This window comes from Lolium rigidum, chromosome 3 (assembly GCF_022539505.1).
Source record: "Lolium rigidum isolate FL_2022 chromosome 3, APGP_CSIRO_Lrig_0.1, whole genome shotgun sequence".
NCBI classification, from domain to species: domain Eukaryota; kingdom Viridiplantae; phylum Streptophyta; class Magnoliopsida; order Poales; family Poaceae; genus Lolium; species Lolium rigidum.
The window spans coordinates 182,418,884-182,439,861 of record NC_061510.1 but is presented as its reverse complement, the minus strand read 5'-3'; the positions used below and the strand labels follow the sequence as shown (position 1 = coordinate 182,439,861).

General features: G+C 46.0%; 4 protein-coding genes across 4 annotated transcripts; 1 reads left to right on the top strand and 3 right to left on the bottom strand.

Annotated features, from left to right (window-relative positions):
• Positions 1–505: 505 nt before the first annotated feature.
• On the bottom strand, positions 506–3,964 carry LOC124702794. The gene is made up of 5 exons (XM_047234958.1): positions 3,762–3,964; positions 3,483–3,589; positions 1,545–3,398; positions 1,330–1,450; positions 506–1,235 (listed from the first exon to the last, which is right to left on the bottom strand). The coding sequence occupies exons 1-5, from the start codon at positions 3,898–3,900 to the stop codon at positions 625–627; spliced, it is 2,832 nt and encodes a 943-aa protein (XP_047090914.1). The 5' UTR covers positions 3,901–3,964; the 3' UTR covers positions 506–624.
• A 1,313-nt stretch (positions 3,965–5,277) lies between these two features.
• LOC124702795 (uncharacterized protein At1g01500-like) lies at positions 5,278–8,233 on the bottom strand. Its single transcript, XM_047234959.1, has 2 exons — positions 7,473–8,233; positions 5,278–5,861 (listed from the first exon to the last, which is right to left on the bottom strand). Exons 1-2 carry the CDS (start codon positions 8,145–8,147, stop codon positions 5,625–5,627), a joined length of 912 nt encoding a protein of 303 aa, XP_047090915.1. The 5' UTR covers positions 8,148–8,233; the 3' UTR covers positions 5,278–5,624.
• Positions 8,234–13,969: 5,736 nt separating this feature from the next.
• LOC124698750 (protein AE7-like 1) lies at positions 13,970–16,233 on the bottom strand. The gene is made up of 5 exons (XM_047231187.1): positions 16,095–16,233; positions 15,903–16,008; positions 15,355–15,454; positions 14,588–14,633; positions 13,970–14,336 (listed from the first exon to the last, which is right to left on the bottom strand). The coding sequence occupies exons 1-5, from the start codon at positions 16,201–16,203 to the stop codon at positions 14,227–14,229; spliced, it is 471 nt and encodes a 156-aa protein (XP_047087143.1). The 5' UTR covers positions 16,204–16,233; the 3' UTR covers positions 13,970–14,226.
• A 176-nt stretch (positions 16,234–16,409) lies between these two features.
• Positions 16,410–18,924, top strand: LOC124698749 (pentatricopeptide repeat-containing protein At2g22070-like). The gene has a single exon (XM_047231186.1). It carries the CDS (start codon positions 16,410–16,412, stop codon positions 18,810–18,812), a length of 2,403 nt encoding a protein of 800 aa, XP_047087142.1. The 3' UTR covers positions 18,813–18,924.
• The last annotated feature ends 2,054 nt before the right edge of the window (positions 18,925–20,978 follow it).

Genomic DNA, 20,978 nt, shown 5'->3' with positions numbered 1-20,978 from the left:
TCAGATTAAACAGTTTATTCCAAGTATGCTGAGATTTTAGAGGAAATCTTTGAGCAAAGTGCTTGAAAGAGTAGATACATTTAAGATGTATCAGCGAGGGCATCTGTGTCGTGGGATGTCCAACATGTTTTGAGGATATGAAAAACATAGAATTAGGAAAAATGTAGAATTGCAATGTCAGGCACTCATGCCCCCCTAATCCTACATGAATTCAGCCTAATCCTACATTTTTTCGACAAAGTTTATTTGATTTCACAACAGGAAAAGCAAAGGGTTATGAAAAAGAGGTATGCGTGGATCTTTGATTTCCTGCGAGATCTAGTGCAAAGCGGTCATGCTCTATGAGAATCAATCATAGAAATCAAACAACCATCATAGAAAAAATTTCTATAAAATTTAATCATATAAATTTCCTATTCAAATCCTCTAAATCAAACAGGCCCTAAGACCTAAAAAGTTAGAGCATGTCTGAAAATGGAAAAGAACTCAAGCACGACACATTTCCTTTATACTACAAGAAAAAATGCTTTACAACGAAAAAAATGTGGCACATAACAAAAATTTAGGCTAACGTAGTGACATCAGGCACTCTAAAATTCGTATCTCTTCACTTCCACTCAAGAGTCAAGCCACGCAGGCACAAGAGCCATGCCGCACCGATACTCCGATGAGATCCCTCGCCACGTCCGTGATGATGCCGCCCAGTATGTTCTTCTCCAGGTCCTTGACGACCTCGTTCTTCTCGATTGGCAGCTTCGACACGCGGTTCCATCCGAAATCCCACGTTGAGTTGGCGTCGGGGTGGTCGTTCTGAATGTCGCTCTGAAGTATCTTCTGCAAGCCTTCAGCCATGCTGTTCTGAATGTCGAGGCTCTCAACGTCGCCGTCCAGTTCTCTGACGAGATCATCGAGATGCCGCAGTTTCATGGTCACCGTGCACGCCACGCTGACATCCTCCAGCGCCTCGGTCCTTTTACCTTTTCTTCTGATCACTTCCCGGGCTACGTCGGAGAGGAGATCATAGTTGCCTTTGTCCAGCCGATTGTCATCGTCAATGAAACTGACAGGATCGTGAACTCTGACTATCGCCTTCGCGGTTTCAAGCAAATATCGGTCCTTTGCCAGCATCCTCGCGAGCAGGAGCTGGTTGTCTGTGAAAGAATCGAATGAGACGACATGTGTCGTGTGTTCCTGCGAACCTGTCGAATCGGTGGAGGTTGTGGTATGATCCAGACCTGCAATGAAAGCATAGGGTTGTCCATTCAATAGCTTCTGACAAAGGTGTCGATTTCTTCCGTTTACTACTACAGTACACAAGAATATGCCTACCATCAGTCGGTTGCTCTTTCACCATCACGTGTTGTTGTTGCTGTTGCTGTTGGTGTGCTTCTTCAGTGAATGTTTCAGGTATCCGTGTACTTTCACTAGTTGTGTGGCTGGTCCTTCCATCCTGCATTTTAGACCAAAACACACGCTTCGTTAGAACAATATAACGCGCGAGCACGAGAATTTACTAGATGCCCGCCTAGTTTGGACAGACTTACACTTATCTCAGCCACTGCACTCTGATCCGAAAAATTTAACTCCTCGTTTGCCTGTACAGCAATTGTAGGATCACTTGCTCCTTCAGTTATTTTCTGTAAAGGTTGATCTGAGGAAGCTTCTCTGGTTGTGGTGCTGCCTCTCGCTACGATTGACAATTGTTCCGAAAAACCTCCATCACCATTAGTGCTATCTGATGGTTTGCTAAGACTGACATCATTTACTTCTGCAGGCTCTTCATCCTCCCGTTGTATCACTACCGAATATTCAGGCTTCTCTTTCATATGTGCTGCTTCTGACATCAGTGAATTCTTGTCTTCTAAGTTCCAACTCGATGTTTCGCTTGGTGTTTCTCGGCGATTCCGCACTTTCCTCGGTGTAGTTTGTCTTTCTATGTGCTTACTCTGTGCTTGCCGTCTTATCTGATCTGCCTTGATATTCTTTCCAGGATCTGCAACCTTGGTTTCTGCAGTGGCAAGATTTTCCTTGTTAAGCTTTTCTCGTGCCCTCCTTGATTTGGCCTCACTGTCCCTCCCCAGCAACCGTTTCATGCCTGTTGCTTGCTTCTTCCCAACGGATGCACTCTTTTCTTGAGCAATGTGCTTATCTTCCATGGCTGGTCTGCTGTCTGAATTCTTCCTAAATCTTTTCAGAAAATCCATCTTCTTACCCGAGTCGCTTCGGCACCCGACACTAACAGGCTTCTGCAGTTTGATTTCTTCAGTAACCGTCTTGTCCTCATGGATGATCCTCTCTTCAACTTCTTGGCTTCCATCAGCCCCTCTCTCTGCTCCTACCATCTTTCTCAACATTTCTCTCATGGTCACCCTTACGTGCTTATTACTAGTTGCAGGGTGCGATGAACTGTTTGACAGTTCAGATTCTCTAAAACTTGTCAGGCTATTCTTCCAATCCTCAGACAACATAATATTGTGTTGTCCATTGGATAGCACCTTCTCTGAAGCTACAATCCGTATGGGCAACTTGCGGCCCATCGCATTCGCTCTGATCTCCATCCTTGTCACAGATTCAGGCTTAACAAACCTCTCAGTCCCCTTGCGCTCCACTACGGTCTTCCCCGAAGATGGAAGATTGTCCAGCCCCATCAGCTTGGCGATCACGCTCGGCATCCTCACTTTTGAGCCATCCTTTTCGCCTTCAGAAGCATTGCTGGTCTGGGAATCGCTTGGACCAGACTGTGTGACTGAGCTGCTGCCTGGACTATGATGGCTCTGAAACTTGTTGTGAACAACTATCTGCATAGAAGCATTCTTGGCCTGCTCTGTCTCAGATTCTTCTTCAACGAGCTCCACAATCCTAGCTGAGCTGGGTGAGCGCGTCACCGAACTCTCCCGGTTCTCCTTACCCTTCAGCAGCAGCACCTTGCCGCTCCCCGATCCTTCCATGTACCCCGAGGCGTCTTGGAGCATCACCAGCATGCTCAGTGCCTCCTCCATGTCCATGGATCCTCCGAAGAGCCTCTTTCCGGGCTCGTCAGGCCTCCTCCTCCCGCCGCCCGAAGAGTACGCCGCCATGAGCATGTCGTTCAGGTCCTGCACCCCGATCGCAACGCCGCCGGCGCCTCCACGGTGGTGGCCCGGCGTGTCCGGCCCTCGTAAGAAGACGGAGCCCTTGCGCGCCATGATCTCGATGTTCCGGAGCTTGCCGCCGTCGCTGAGCGCGAGGGCCAGGGCCGCCATCTGCACGTCGACGTTGCCCGCGGCGACATGCTTCGTCCCTGCACCTCCTCCTTCTTGGAACGGCACGATGGCGCGTGCGTCTGCGGCTGCGACAGGCGCGACTTCGCGGCGCCGCCGTGGCTTGCCGGCTGTGGCAATGGCATTGCCGGGTTGTTGCTGGTACCGCAAGTGCAGAGGAAATCAATTGGTGATAAGAGGTTAGAATAGAAGGTAGTATCATCATCCGGAACTGTTGCTTACTGATGATCTTGGTGGTGTTGTTGCTTCTGGTCTTCTTGCTCGAGGATCGGGAGCTCCTTGCTGTGGCCTCTGGCTTCGTAGTGGTTTCTGAGAATTTGAACAAATATCTGTAATAGACAGCAAATCAGCATCTAAACATGAATTCTACAGTGTGTTTGGACCAGATTACAGCAATATCAGCACATCAGGATTAGTATCTGCTATTCATCATAGGCACGTGATCATTCAAAAGGCAAGAACACAACTGCGAGTGCAACACAAACACTGACAACAACGTACCCCGAGGCGTGGCGGCGTTCGACGACGTGCGTTGCTGCTGCTGCGCCGCAGACCCGAAGCCGAGCCTCTCGCGGCGTCGCCGGAGGTCCAGCAGCATCTTCTGCGCGAAGTCGGAGCCGAGATCAGGCACCTTGGCCATCTCTCACCCCTCCACAACAGAAACTCTGCCAGGAGCCCCAACTCCCCTGCACCGCACCATGAAACTACCGGCAGGTTAGGTGCCTGAAAAATGCAGTGCAGAGTTCTTTTCCCCGAGTTGGTGTGTGAGACGGCGAGAGCCCCTCAGGCCTCTCGTTTTCCCCGACCTATTTTCTTCCCCTTTCTTCAAGGAGACCTGCTAGGAGAAGCCAGGAGAGGTGAGTGAGGTGAGGTGTCTCGTCTGGGGAGCAAGCATGTCACCCCGAAGCGGCAGTCAGTGGATGCTTTCGGTTGAGCGCAAAGATTGCCTTGGAAGTTAACTTACATGCATGCGTATGATACCTGTGGCCTCTTCTGTTCTGTCTTGTTTGCATCTCCAGTTCACCCACATTCCAAGCAAACTGGACAGAAAAGACAGAGGGGAGTGTGTGTGCATTTGGAAGAATAATCACAATCGTGAGGCCTGTGGCTTTTGATTAGGTGGTAGTGGGGGTGGTTAATGTCCTTTTGACTATGATGGCACATGCCCATTGTGGATTAAAGGTAAATGATTTTGGTTGTGACATTGTGGTGGCAAGTAAATTTTATTGAACCTAATATTTCTTGGGTACAAATGTATACGCAATCGTTATCATTTAAGAGAGAAGATGATGGATTAAGATGTGGCTTGCAAGTGAACAGGCATTTTCAGTACTGCACAAGGCTTGGAAGGATGCTCACGTTTTAGTTGTACACAAGCTCTCTCTATGCGACTGTGCTATGGTCTTGCAGGATTGGCTTTCTGTTAGGGCGATTAAGAAACAGTTGTACTATACCATCTTCGGTATTAAGGGCCTACAGTGACCACCCTACATTCCATCTATCCAGATACTTATGTACAGATTAGGATAGTTGTCGATAGGACCTATGCTCTAAAACAGGTGAAACGTGTAGCCAAGCTGCTGAACTTTCACCATTATTAATTTGATATATAGAAGTATCATTGAGATTAGTCAAACAAAATTTAGCATCATTATTTCTGTCATGGAAAACCTTTCAGTTACATATTCATGTAACAATAAAGGCCAACCTTAATCCTCAAGATGATGTCAAATTATGTAGAAGATCGTGTACTTATGATCGGGGAGAGAGACATTGCAAATCTCTAGTTATAATACAAGTGTGACTTTCACACTTCATTATGCTATGAAATCTGGTTTACGCTTTAAAATTTATATACAAAACATGCATACCAGCATGCATCATAAACTTGGATGGCACTTACAAATAAGTTGTATGGTGGCCAACGCACCAAGCTAAAAAGTGACCAAAATCTGGAAAATCACAACTATATGACAAAAACAACAGACCACCTAATCGAGTTCTGCACAATAAGTCATGACTTCCAACAATTCTTAGGTGTGGCATCACCCTCAAAGACCATACACTGCACTTGTCGGTCACTTACGTTCATTCATCAACACATTTAGTTCAGAAAGAACCATCTAATGCTCACAGTGACAGCAAGCAACTCGACACTTATTCTTACTATACATACTCGCATTTACACCTCAAGAGGGCAAAAATGATTGGCAGTTCACACAAGAAAGCATCAGATACCAAGAGTGGCTGCAGAACAAAGGGCCTCGCTCATCTATCATCACTAGCATGGACATGAAAGATGGACAGTTAGTCTCCTACAAGGTCGAGATAAATACATATCTATATTCGTGAGAAGTTTGGCCATCAGGGTAGTCGTCGCCTGAAGTTCCTGCTGGTGCTTTGGTACGTCCGGATCAGCAGACCCGCGCCCAGTCCAACACCCACGCATACGCCAAGGCCGATCCCAACTCCAACTCGCACACCAGCATTAAACCATGAAAGCGCACCATCCTCGCCATCTAGAAAGTCCTGCCTTGCATACAAGCTGTTATAGTCGACGTCCACATCTGTTTCGGATTTGAGATCGTGGTATTCTGATACCTGAAACAAGAGATGGGAAAGGAAATAATACTGTCAGATATCAGCACAATATGAACTAGGATGTGGATTTTCACAAGATTGCAAATAAAAGAAAACCACAATTTAAGCTAATCATGTACCACTGGCATTTATTGCAGATGTTCACCACACGTCATTAATATACAAATCCAACATGCCTCAAATTTGGAGTTAGTCTTCAACAGAGATGACAGCAAATAACTGGATTACCCATTCTAACATGCAATCAAAGATAAAGATCTATGTGTTTTGTGTTGTTCTTACAAAATAAAAGGTGAGCAGGACTTGATGCTAGTCAAACCAGATAAACTAAAGAGCGGGCATAAGTCAACAGTCAAAGTTGCAACGAAGATTTCTACAGCAGCACCAGCATAACTGCCACATAAGCATAAGCCAGGGCAGTAAGTCGCTGAATAGTCGATGTATAGTGGCCAAGTCATTTTCCAAAAATCACGGCGACTCGCGACTATACAGCGACTTATGGCGAATATACAGCGACTTTGGTCGACTATACACTGAGTCGCACCGCCTCGGCGACTCACTTTTGAGTCGCGACTCAAAAACCATGAGCCCCAGTCAACTAATGAACACACTTCAGGAAGAACCTTGGTAAGTCTGACATTCAATCTTATTATGGTCTTGCTAAATTTTAAGGTTCCGAATGCTGTATAATCAGCCATTTGGTTAGAACTCAAGCATTTCTGAATCATCACATGTAGGATGATCTGAGGAATTGAAATAGAAAACTCGTTCCATATGCATTGTAGCATAACCAAGGAGACTGGAAACTAGTTTAATGCATGGTATATTCCATGAATCCACCAATTACTTCAAAGAGCTACCAACCTTAACACCCTCTATCCAGAATCTTTATGTGTGTAGTATAATGATTTTGACTTTAACGTGGACAATACTAGCATCTCTATAAACCACTAAATGAGATTCCATCGCTGCATATCTGAGCTAACGGAGTTTAGCACTGGAAATTCCCATAGGCAACATGTCTTGAGGTACCATACCAATCAGCTACCTAATAAGTTACTAATTCCGATGGGCATACATTCACACGTGCCAATATTCAGTTTCTTCTACCGTTCACTTTATTCTACGAGCATGTGCACCAGCAGATGTCCACACATACACCATAACAAGAAGTAAAAGATAGAACTTGCACAACATGCTACAATGAGTACCATGCACAAACCATGTGCAAAGTGGGGTTTGTGGAAATAGTATCATGGTGAGAAATGGCCATAGATAGTAATTCCTCTCTTTCCTTTTATAAGACGTTTTGGTAGGCTTAATTGGCTTGCCAAAAATATCTTATAAAAGGGAACAGAGGGAGCAGCACATACACAAATACAAAATACATGAGCTTATCATTGTTTGTTAAGTTGAAATTTGATTGTGCATACTTGCAGGAATTTTTCTATAGTATGCAGTTTGAATATGGTAAAATGGGCTGGATAAGCAAGAAATTAGTCCAGAGAGAATACATCTCCATTTATGGGTTTCACTATAGCGAATATGTCATATGTGAGTCACTATTGTGCTGGGAACATGCCGCTTATAAACCTAAAAGTGGATAAGTACCTTCAACAGGTCCTCATGTGAGTTTTCTTTCTGAAGTTCAGTTGCTTCATTCTCAGGGATGGAATCAAGCTTCAGTTTCATCTGGGACTTTCTTCGTGAAATATACTGGATCGTCTTGGTTAGTATAATAGGCGTACCAGAGAAAGTGCCAGCAACATAAACCTCGACAACAGGATGGGCAGACTCCGGGCCTGTGGACATCTTCCCTTTCAAGAAACCACTGCACGATGCTGACGACTGGCACTTCATATTCCACTTCTTGCTGCTGTTCTTCGGCTCCCCAACCACTCCATTGGCATTGCATAACTCCAGGTCTCCAGTGAGCAAGAGATCATTCTTATCAAACACCTGGAACCTCACGCTCCCTGTCATCCTGATGCTATCCGTGCTCACATACGTGGCTTCCTCGGTCTTCTTGTCGATCCTGTCCCTTCTGAGGGACGACGAGACGAACTCGGTGTGCATGCTGCTCCTCCGCCCATTGACCTCGATGACGGTATCAGGAGATAGCGGGATATGGTTCAGCGTGAGATGCTCCGGCGCAGACTCATCCACCACACAGTTGCTGACCCTCACGTAGAACACCCTCAGGTCGAGCCAAGGTGACGACCTCGACGCGTAGAGTGGGTGCATGATGATCTTCCTGGCGGCCTCAAAAGCCACCCCGTCCCCCATCTTAATCTTATAGCACCGCCACTAGGTAAACTCACAGCACCACGAACTTTTCAGTTCCACTGCCTGTAACAGAAAATTTTAGGTCAGTACAAAAGAATTGGGTTTAGGCAACATCAAACATAAAAATCTTATGAGGCCGAATTTAGCACGAACACGCCGACTAATCAATCAATCAATTTTAGGTCAGTACAAAAGAATTTGGTTTAGGCGACATCAGTCATAGAAATCTTATTGGACACAGCAGCTCGAACATCATTTCGATTGACTAAAATTACCAGGGGAAATTTGGGAAATTAAACTGCTAAGAGCAAGTGCTACACGATCAGGTACACAAATCCGCGACGAACTGCACGGATCGTCGCATCCTTCCAAGAAAGCAAAATCTAATTTGATTGACCGCAAAGAAAGAAGAAAGAACAGAACGAGCAGGTTAGGGTTCGTCACCAGAGAGAATCCGATCCCTGATCGGGCTTCGGATGGATCTCCACCGCGCAGCAGCCCGGCGGAGCCGAGGAGAATCCCTTGGAGCGCTTGGGTGGAAGGATGCAGAGGCGTGCTGCTGCGCGGGGCGGCCAGGGGATCGCGAGGGGAAGAGAGAGAGAAAGGAAGGAGGGATAAGGACTGGAGGGGGGTATTTCCGATATTTTGCCGGTCATTTTTCACGTAATAATGTGGACGCCCATCTGTCTAACTGTTTGACTAGGTTTTTTCAATTTTTCTTTTCGCTTGGGATTGTTTATCTTCATACTGCCTTTTCGCAACTTGAGACTACCCAATAGGAGTATCATAGGTAGTATCATGCATTACATGCATGCAAAATGCTGATGTGGCAGTCAGAATTAATTATGAGAGAGAGGGTACTAGTATCATAGATAGATACCGTATCATAGCACATACTACTAGAAAAATTAATGTCAAGTAAATCTTGTACATATATTTGCATTGAGATTCTACAAAATAATTAATATATGAAGACTATGATACTAGTATATGATACCATGCATTGTAGAGATAGTAACATGTAGTAGTATCATACGCATGATACATCTATATGATACTATGCATTGTGACTAGTCTGATAGTACACATGAATTTGGGAATGAACATCAATTTCCGTGTATTTCAGTTTTTTTAGAGAAAGAGCTCCTGGCAACGTTATTTATTGTAAAATAGTAATTACATTCGCCCACTAACAACCCATGAATAAGATTAGATGGATCCTCAGGCTGGCCATAGTGCAAAGTATCATATAGTGGTATCATCCATATGATACAAGTCTATGATACTACCCCTATAGTAATTAGTATCATCTAGTCTAGTAGTATCATAATCTCATGATATTTAATTATTTGTAGAATCTCAATGCAATTGTGTGTATAGGATGTATTTGACATTAAATTTTTTAGTTTCACGTGCTATGATACAGTATCATGTTATGATACCACTAGCATATCTCTCCTCATTAATTATAGTGCCACATCAGATTTTTGCCTAGGTGGCATGCATGATACTCCTTATGATACTAGCACTATGGCTAGCCTCATGCCAAACAATTGACCAAGGTCCCTAAAGTAGAGTATGAGATGATACTCTATTGCTTTTCTAGGAATATGAGCAGAACCTTCTCAGTGGTTGTTGGCCCAATTGACCCACCTCAACTTTTGCATCGTTTCCATGACTTCCATGTATTTTAATTGATGTCTAGCCGAGGTAGAATTACCATCGCGAAGGTCACGAAAAGGTAATAGTGATAGCTACCGGTAGCAATTGTTATTAACCAAGTTTCTCCTTCCAGTACTTGAAATGACATATTTACTTTAGACTTGACACCCATTTATTGTCTCGCCCAGTGCGGATCCATGTCCTAACACTTTGTTTCTTCATTGATTGCCATAACATGTCACCAAAATGTGTTGTCTTGTGTGATGTTACTACTCCCTCTTGTTCAGTTTATAAAGCATGCACGTCGTTTAAGAAAAAGCTTTGACTATATATTTTATCAACAAAATATGAGATGTATGCTACAAAAGTTATACCGTTGGATGCATATTCAACTATTCAAGAGAAGTTTCTAACGCTATAATTTTTATGACATATAATTCATATTTTGTTGAATAAATTAATGGTTAAAGTTTTCTTAATCTACGTGTATGCCTTATAAACTGAACCGGAGGGAGTAGTAACTATGTTACTCCCATTAATTATGAGTAGTACTAATAAATTCACAAAACACAAAAAAAAAAGCTCTTCTCCTCTCTATTAGATGTCATTTTTTTCTAGTAGTACTAATAAATTCAGTAATTCCTCTAATCCAAATTAATTGACTTTATTTTATTTAAATATAGACGTATCTAGTCAATAAATATATCTAGATACATCCACAGCTAGATAGGAGAGTCAATTAATTTAGATCACATGAAGTACTAGTTTATCTAATTCCTCCTAAATACTTACATATAGGGTATATCCCAAAGTTTTGGACCCAAACCATGCACTGCATAACCAGTTAACCAATACCTTATCCACTTGAGAAATGCAGGTGGGCCCATGGGACCGGATTAGCTACAGGGAGATGTATCCACGCAACACAACCATGCCCACACATGGGTTGTGCCCACAGCAATCCAAGGAGCCGGAGCTCATCTCAACCCCAGAACAAATATCTCTATCGCTGTCTCCGTCCGCGACTATGTTAACTTAGTTTAATCGATGCTGTCCCCAGTTAACTTGAGGCTCTCGCAAGCTCCCGTCGGCAAGACCAAATCCAACGCACCTATCTGCACAAGATCCGGGGCTTGTCCTTTTGCTCGTACAGTCACTTGTCAGGTTTGTGTGGTTATCTTGCCACGAATCGATTTGCGATTGCAGCAGCAGCAGGCGTGTGCGGTGCAGGTAAAATACTGGTCTCCGCGATGGAAGTATTTCCAGTTAAACAAAGTTAGGTTATTTACCATTTGTTTTGTCCTAACACCTGAAATGTTTTTTTTTTCAACACAGGAAAAGGTCCCAAAGGACCTAGGGCTTCATTTCATATGCGGTGGAGTACATTTTACAAACAGGCCTGAAAAAACAAGAAAATTACAACATGGCCCTTGCAAATTACACTGAGGACCCTCAAATAAAACTCAGAAACGCGATCAGGTCCAACTCCTTCTTCACCGCGACGAAGCTCGCCGGAGTCAGCCTCTACGCCACCGGGGACGAGACCACTTGGGGCGCAGAGGTGGGAGTTAACTCCGACGAGGCAGGAGAGCCTCCGAATCGGCATGAGCGCTTGACGGAGGTTGATGATGCCTTGAGGACGGGTAGTCGCCGTCACACGAGGATGGAGGGGCCGCCTTTCGGCCATGGAGAACGGCGACAACGGCGCCGTGGGAAACCTCCGATGGAGGGGCTGCCTTCCAGCCAGAAGATACGGCGACAACGGCGCCGTGCGAAGCCTCCGAGAAGAAGCCAACAAGCTTCCCTGCTGCAGACGCAGTAACCGGCGACGAGCAGGTGACCATACCTCTTTTCCCTCACCACCATGATGAGCAGAGAGGAGGAGGTCAACGCAAAGATCGGCAGTTACCAGATCCGCGAAAGACGGCTTTATTTATGGAGATCCTCATCTCCCTCCTCCGCCACACCTCTGTCTCCGACCACCGGAGTTGCATGAGATCGAGGAGGAAGACAACGAGGCGCCAGATCCAGCCGATGGGATCCGCCACCTCACTCCCGGCATGCACGCCATACGCCACTAGGGACCAAGATCTAAACCTAATACTACTGCTATTTACTTCGGCGCCATCTCCTCTCCAACTCCGGCCGGCTAGCCCGGCGGAGAGGGAGGAGGAGCGGCCCGGCGAGGAAGGAGGGCTCAGATACTGTAGCTAGTTGAGAGAGGGAGAGGGGGAAAGTGAAGTGTCAATCTTCCCCCACCTGAAATGTTTGGATTTTCCTTTTTTTCGAGAAACAAGGTATAAACGTAGATGCTCACATACACGATTCGTACACTCACCTCTATAAACTATAAAATACGCACATCCTATGTTTGGGTTATGCTTTCTCACATCACTTACACACTAGCTACTCCACATATTAAGACCTGACTCTGAGACCATTATGTCCGCTATTAAAAAAGGTTGTCATGCTCTAACGATCGCCCCGTGTGGCGGCGCCACGCTGCGCCTGGGCGACCCCGGCTCCTCCCTTGTCATCCTCCTCTCATGTGCACTGCCCTCCTGCCACCACTGTCGGAGGCGTCATCGGGCAAAGGCCTAGTGGCATGGTGGCGGCAGCGGATTCCTTGACCGCGGACTTGGCATGGGGGCGCGGATCACACTCCTGGCGGCTTCGCCTGCACCGACCTAGCAGACGGCAGCGGATAGCGAACCTCGATGGCCTTCTTTGACAACGGCCGACGGCAACAGACGGCTGTGGTGATTCCGCCCCGATCTAGAGATGGGCCTTGTATGGATGTGACCATGGTTGTGCCTACTGCATTGTGTCGTCATCAACAATGGGTCACGGCTGTTGGCCTCCTCCCCCGCCGGAGGTGGTTGGCCAGGTGGCCTCGACGACGAGTTGGGAAGGCGCATATGTCGGTGAAAATTGAGCCCTATACTCCAGTCACGGTGGGCGATGGCGGCGTGAGAAAATCGTTACCTTGTTGAAGGCATCAATTGCACCAACTGTCTACCAACTAGTGCGGCTCCTGGGAAACCCAGATATGGGTCTCACGCGTCAGATGATGGCAGCGATTTCTGCATCGTGCTACCTCTTGGGGCATCGCTTTTTGGAGTGGCGCAGCTAGATGGCGGATGGTAGTGGTGGAGTGGTGTGCATCTACAGCGTCGATGACGACGAGTCTCAGCGGCATAGTGTTGTGGGGCCTCGGAGATAGACATTGTGTGATGGACTCGTGCAGGGTGAAAGCGTTGTCGGGCATCATGGTAGTGTCGACGATAGTCTGGCAAGAGATATTCTTATATGTGCCCTGAAGATGGACAACGATTGAGGATTGTGACAGTTTCTGGAACGAGGGCATGAGGCACTCGCCAAGGGTCTGCTAGACCAGATATGTGCTCAGTGATGCCCCGATAATTAGCTAGTGGGGCGTTGCTTGTGTTTTTAGGGCATGAGGCCCTAGCAACATGTTACTTCACCATTGTTGCGTCTTTAGGTGTTAAGTGGTGGCTTCGATTTTTATGATTTATGCTTTTGGTAGATTTTTGTTGAATAAAATATAAATAAAAGCCGTATGCATCAATCGGCCGAGCTTCCATTTCGGGGGGAAAAACTCACCAAATTTTCCATTCTCTCGTCAGCGAAGCAAGTTGCATCTGATTTGCAAATTATGTCGTGCTCACCAAGGATAGAGCCAAATCGCAGTGGAAGCTGTCATCTGATGCCAAATCCCCATCGAACCAGTAACAGAGCAATCAGAGGGGGTCACCATGGCAGCAGTCAAAGAGACAGGTTTCTTCCAGTTCACAAGATCGATACTCATCCGAGTCATGTTTTGACCCGAGACAGGGTGCAGACAAATTCATAGGACGGACAGTGGTACACAAAGATAGCACGCCACGCACGTTAACACACCAATTATGCCTCGTTTGATAATGCTAAGAGGTGTAGAGAGCACCACACGGCTCCCCTTCTTAACAAAGTTGATAACCAGCGACTTAATGCGTCGAGAGCAACGATGACACCACATAACTGAGAGACTAATCAAAATCAGAGCGTGACAGGACTTAACAGCACATCACAGTAGACTCTGCTGGCAATAGCCCACAATATGATAATCAACAAAGAACCAGTAAAATAGGACCAAATCATGCTACACCAAAATACTCTCTTTTATTTCCTCCTTTTTGTTCAGGAATGTGACATCACTGGATGCTAAATCATACTGTTACTTTGAAGAAATGGTGGACAAGCAGGCATGAAGAAACATTGCGGTATTACAGAGATAACATACAGCTGACAAACAAAAGGTAATGGGACATACATGATTAGGTAAATTATAGAGTAAAACAAAATGCCTGATTATTGCTGTACAGCAGGCAGGTTATCGATGTGGGGTATCAGTGACAGGTTAATATGAGGATGAATGATCCGAGCAGAGGCAATCATCGACCAACTGGCGAAGGTTGGGATTCTCCAAGGCTGCAGCAACTCTCTCCTTGTCGTTCAGTTGTTTGTTTACTGCCAATTCAGCATGTTGATAATATAAATATTAAATAACCATTGTTCAAACAGTTATACAATGCAACTGCCAATCTCAGTCTCCTAGTTAAGCAGACATTTTTGCTGAGTTCAGAGAGAGTAAAAATTGAAATGGGTTTATTGTTGTTTTATGGATAATATAATAATGCCATGTGTCTTAGAATACCCAATCATATTGGATTGACAACAACAAGCTTAGACATGAATTAGATATTTGTCATCTTACACACCTGATTCTTCGTTAGCAAGAGACCCTGGAGCAACTTTAATGTCAATCTGCATATTCATATACAAGAAAGACAAGGATCACAAGAAGTTTGATAGGTGTAGTAATCAGGTTGTGATCATCTACCGTAGCTTGGGAAGCGTGAGTCTAATGGGGTGTTAAGTGAGTCAGCACTAACCAGTGTAGCAGAGCTGATCGCAAAAGTATGCAAACACTTTGTTTTATGATCAGTAAAGCTCACGGTTTCCCTAAAAAAAGGATCACAGTCCTATTGAAATGCTTAACGACTGGGAAAAATAATGGAGTAGAAATAATTATAGACGGGTCTATTTTTGTGAAGGCCCTTTGAGGCAGATAAAAAACACCATAAATGGTGTTCAGTAGGTTTATAAACATATTATAATGTTAATCCTTATAAGATCTTCTAAGTGCAAGCATATTACAGTTTATGGCCTGTGATACTTGTCTGCTTTCCTTGATCTACATCATGTTCATAAAATTGCAAGCATGTACATATGTACATATGCAGCAGGTGTCTTGATGGATTTAAAAACCGTATCAACTAATTGTCAAATTTTATGACATTCCATCTGTTCCATATTTCACCACACAGAGACGAAGAAAAACAAATTGCTGCCCAGAATGAGTATGCATGTAAACTCCATCAGATTGTATAAATGGCTGCTACTGGCAGGTATGCCACATAACATAATAGCATTCCAGATATTCGACTTAATCAGAACTCCATGAACATAAGAACATACAAAGTACCTTGAAATGCGAAGGAAAGTTTTGCATCAGCTTAAGCCTGAGGCACAGACCAATCACAGTAGCCATACTGCAGTGTTGCACAGTTGGGGTGAAGGTTATCCTGCAGGCAATTGTAAAATTTGATCAGTGATCACAAAAAACTGAACCTGGACCATCATTTGCACAAAGCTAAACATCTTTCTTGCACTAGCAGACTGTATTGTACTACAAATGAGAGTAATGAAGGTTGCTCGCAATAAGCAAATGCATCCTGACACTCGCAGATGCTGTATTCAGAATGGAGGAACAGCAAGCTAGAGGAAAATCAAATCCCAACCGGTAAGCGCGTTGCATTTCTGTAGGCAGCCTTCTTTGAAGATCACACTATGAATCTCCACTGTAGATGACAAAGGTTCATATTCTGATCTGTATCAATTATTATTGCCCGGAACTAGCAATTAACATGGGAAACTAACGGTAAGAAATACCTCCTATTCCCAGCCCTTACTAATTTGATAACCTCGTAGCCCAATCACTAGAAACCCCGAGCTCCTTCCACGCATACGTACTGGATGTGGCCGAGCTTCTCGTCGACGGAGACGGACTCCTGGGATAGCACGCTGAGCTGCTCCAGCGAGTAGGGATGCTCCGGGTCCTTGATGTCCCGCACCGTATCTGGACACGAGACGCACAAAATCAGTTCCAAGCCAAGCAATGAAGGAAAAAAAAAATTGAGGAACAGGAGCTCGTGCTTCACTTACCGAAGACATCGAGCGCATCGAGAGCCGCCGCCGCGGCGTGCGCGTGGTGGGCGGCGCGCTCCGGCCGCTCGTGCACCACCGGGTTCGCGTTGATCATACCCACCGTCATCTTCCTGTCGGCCGGTGTGCGTGCGACTTCGGGGAGAGAGAAGAAGATGAGGACAAAATTATTGGCGAGCTTCCGTTCCCTGTGACTGTGAGCCTCTGTTTTGTGGGGAAAAGTGAAGCGAGCGAGTGAGCGAGCCTCGCTCTGGTTGAATCCCGTGGGCCGCGGCCCGCGGCCCGCACGCGGAAGCCCGCTGACTTCTCCGCGACATGCGAGATGCCGCCCTGGAGCTCCACGCCGGGCCGCCGGCGCCGCGGGCGGCAATGGCGGCCTCCGCCGGCGACCACTACGCGCGCCTCCTGCGGCTGTGCGAGACGGCCGCCAACCCGGGCGCCGGGCGGGCCATCCACGCGCGCGCCGTCAAGGCCGGGCTGCTCGCCAGCGCCTACCTTTGCAACAACCTCCTCTCCTACTACGCCGGCCATGGAGGAGGCAGCTTCCCGGAGGCGCGGCGCCTGTTCGACGAGATCCCCGCGGCGCAGCGGAACGTGTTCACCTGGAACTCGCTGCTGTCCATGTACGCCAAGTCCGGCCGCCTGGCCGACGCCCGCGCGGTGTTCGCGGGAATGCCCGAGCGCGACGCCGTGTCGTGGACCATCATGGTCGTCGGGCTCAACCGCGCCCGACGGTTCGGGGAGGCCGTCAGGACGTTCCTGGACATGGTCGCGGACGGGCTGGCTCCCACGCAGTTCACGCTCACCAACGTGCTCTCGTCCTGCGCCGCGACGGAGGCCGGCAGGGCCGGGAGGAAGGTCCATTCCTTCGTCGTCAAACTCGGCCTCAGCAGCTGCGTGCCGGTGGCCAACTCGGTGCTCAACATGTACGGCAAGAGCGGAGACGCCGAGACGGCGAGGGCTGTGTTTGAAAGGATGCCGATGCGGAGCGTGTCGAGCTGGAACGCCATGGTGTCGCTGAACGCGCATCTGGGCAGGATGGACCTTGCGCTGTCCACGTTCGAGAGCATGCCGGACCGGACCATCATCTCGTGGAACGCGGTCATCGCAGGGTACAACCAGAATGGGCTTGATGCCGAGGCGTTGTGCTTCTTCTCGCGGATGCTGAGCGACTCTTCCATGGAGCCTGATGACATCACAATCACCAGCGTCCTATCTGCTTGCGCCAACCTCGGCATGGTGAGCATCGGAAAGCAGGTGCACGCGTATATCTTGAGGTGTGGAACGCCCTACACCTGCCAGGTCACGAACGCCCTCATCTCAATGTATGCCAAGTCTGGCAGTGTTGAGGATGCCAGAGGGGTCATGGACCAGGCAGTGGTGGCCGATCTCAATGTGATATCCTTCACTGCTCTCCTGGAAGGCTATGTTAAGCTTGGTGATATGGAGCGTGCAAAGGAAATATTTGATGTTATGAGTAACCGGGATGTTGTAGCCTGGACTGCGATGATTGTCGGCTATCAGCAGAATGGTCACAATGACGAGGCGATCGAGCTCTTCCGGTCGATGATTAGAAGTGGACCCGAACCAAACAGCTATACGCTTGCTGCTGTTCTTAGTGTTTGCGCAAGCCTAGCATGTCTTGAGTACGGCAAGCAGATCCACTGCAAGGCTATCAGGTCCAGGCAGGGGCAATCTAGCTCTGTCAGCAATGCCATCCTCACCGTGTATGCAAGGTCAGGCAACTTGCCATGGGCAAGGAGGGTGTTTGATTGGGTCCGCTGGCGCAAGGAGAAGGTCACATGGACATCGATGATCGTAGCTTTAGCACAGCATGGCCTGGGAGAAGATTCTGTTGGTCTGTTTGAAGAAATGCTTTGTGTTGGTGTGAAACCAGACCGCATAACCTATGTTGGTGTGCTTTCAGCCTGCGCTCATGCTGGTTTTGTGGACCAAGGGAAGAGATACTACCAGCAGATGCAGGACATGCACGGCATTGTACCTGAAATGAGCCATTACGCCTGCATGGTTGACCTCCTCGCCCGCAGCGGCCTACTCTCTGAAGCTCAGGAATTCATCCAACAAATGCCTGTGGAGCCTGACGCAATAGCCTGGGGATCACTCCTTTCAGCTTGCAGAATGCACAAGAATGCAGACTTGGCAGAACTGGCGGCAGAGAAGCTGCTGTCAGTTGATCCCGATAACAGTGGTGCCTACACCGCTCTCTCCAACGTCTACTCTGCCTGTGGGAGGTGGAACGACGCAGCGAAGATATGGAAGCGGAGGAAGGACAAGGCTGTGAAGAAGGAGACGGGTTTTAGCTGGACTCACATACAGAGCAGAGTACATGTCTTTGGAGCAGACGACGTCCTACATCCGCAGAGGGACGCCGTCTATAGGACAGCTGCCAAGATGTGGGAGGATATCAAGAAGGCCGGCTTCGTGCCCGACCTCCAGTCTGTCCTACACGATGTCGACGATGAGCTCAAGGAGGAGATGCTGAGCCGCCACAGTGAGAAGCTCGCCATTGCATTCGGCCTTATCAGCACGCCAGAGGGGACGACGCTGCGAATCATGAAGAACCTGCGTGTATGCAATGACTGCCACACCGCGATCAAGTTCATCTCCAAGGTTGCGGACAGGGAGATCATTTTGCGAGATGCAACGAGATTTCATCATTTCAGGGATGGGTTATGTTCATGTAAAGATTATTGGTAGAAAACCATTGGTCACCCAGGAAGGAATAATGATATTTCATTCCTGCAGATGTAACCGCTCCTCAAGAACAAAGCCAAAGTGTCAGCACACGTTAAACTAGCAAAGTTGGATAGTACTGCTAACTTTGGAATGCCCTTGTGATAAATCAAAATAGAGTGTAAACATAGCACAATGATTTGTATTATTCGTTGGAAGCATTAATTCATGAGTGAGCCAAATGGGGAACTACTGTACTGTCATTTATGCTAAAATTATGTCAAATGCAGGATCCATTGGGAAGGTTGAATTCAATCATTATGGGAGAGAGAAAATTCAGTGGCTCGTGAGATAGCTAGGGACTGTTTTAGTTCTCATATTTCTTGTAATTGGGTCAATGAGCTCCCTGGTTTTACCATCCAAACTCTCCTAAATGATCCAACAATCTAACCTTTACCCAGAACATTACTGTGGCCGAAGTTCTTGCACGAAGTTGCAATTGCATTAGGTTCAGGATATCTTTGCATGGAGAAACTATGGAGATGTGGAATAAAATATACACCTTTTATGATTTCCCATAATCAAAATGGGAAGTCCAGCTACAGCACCGTCAGCCAAACATATTGGGACGAGGACTCTTGACAGACATGAAGGCATTAACGATCTGCACAAAACAAAAACTGTTGAGAAAATTGGGTTGATCAAGGAAACATTAAGTGTTTTATTCCAAATGTAGTTGGAACGACATCATTTTAAGAGACGAGCACGTGTTCAACATCTTTAAAAAAAATCGAAGAACCAAATTGTGTACCTCATCGGTCACTTGATCTCTTTCTCTCTGATGTGTTGATGCAATCTTCGATAATTTTTTGACGACACGACCCTTCACTTCGCCTGTCAGTATATTTCCGGATTTGTACCCCTGGTGATATTAATGAGTTTCATAATGTAAATGCAACATAGGTTTCAATGCAAGTGCATTCTGCAAACTATTCTAAAAACTATGCAGCAGCGGAAATTCAATTCGGCACATGGGAGCATATGCTCCTGCCACCGGAAAAACATTTTGAAATGTCCAATAAAATCAAACAAAAAATTTCTCGCTTACGTATCAACATTTTACGTGCGCACAACAAGTCTTGCAAAAAATCGACATTTTTTATGACTTGTGTAAAAAAGACAAATAAAACGTCTCGTACACAACTTTTTTTTACACAAAAATTTGTCTTTTTTACGGACGGCACTCAAAATGTATGTTTTCTGTGAAACCACTTTTTGAACTTGTAGAATTTCAAAATGTATCCACTAAATTTTGTGTTCAAATTTTTAAACATTTTAAAAGAGCATTTAAAACGAAGTTTAAAAACCGGGAGCATATGCTCCCGGGTGCCAAAACGCCACTCCCCATGCAGCAGCACATAATAGTGTACCTCCTTTATGTGCTCAAACTTGGTATCGTCTTCAAGGAAGAAATTTAGGTATTTGATAGAGACATCAACCTGAAAAGACAAAATGAAAATTAAATAAATGAAAATTAAACAATGATTTTGCATTCCGTAAGAAAAATAAAAATTAACTGAAATACAGCTGATTGATCAACTGGAATACAATACAATAATATAATAGTCTAATAATCTAACTTACGAAACAAAATAACTATTACACAATCATTTTTGTAATTCTTAAGTGCAATAATTTAAATTATGAGTTGCAGAAATCAAATTAATTATGGTGCATGATTGTGGCATTACTAGTTTACTACTTCATTAAAAGGTGCTCATGAATACAGAGAGGAAAAGGCTTACATCAACATTAGCTCCATATTTCTTTGGAGCTCCGTGGTGGCCTGGCCACCTGAGAAAGCGTACTTGAAACTAGTATGGATGTATCTAGAACTAAAATATGTGTAGGTACATCTATATTAGTGGCAACTAATATGGATCAGAGGGAGTAATAGAATTGTAAGGTGCTTGTCTGAAACCAAAGGCATTTTCAACATAACTAAATGGCCTAACTAAAACATGCGATTCAAAACAAAGCTCATGACAGACCTTTTTCCTAATAACATCAGGTTTATCCATCAGATATATTGCAGTATTGAGGTCACTGGCAGTGATGAGGACATCCCTACCTCACTACTACCTCCGTCATTATCAACTGAAGATGAACCTGCTGTGAAGCTCAAGTCCA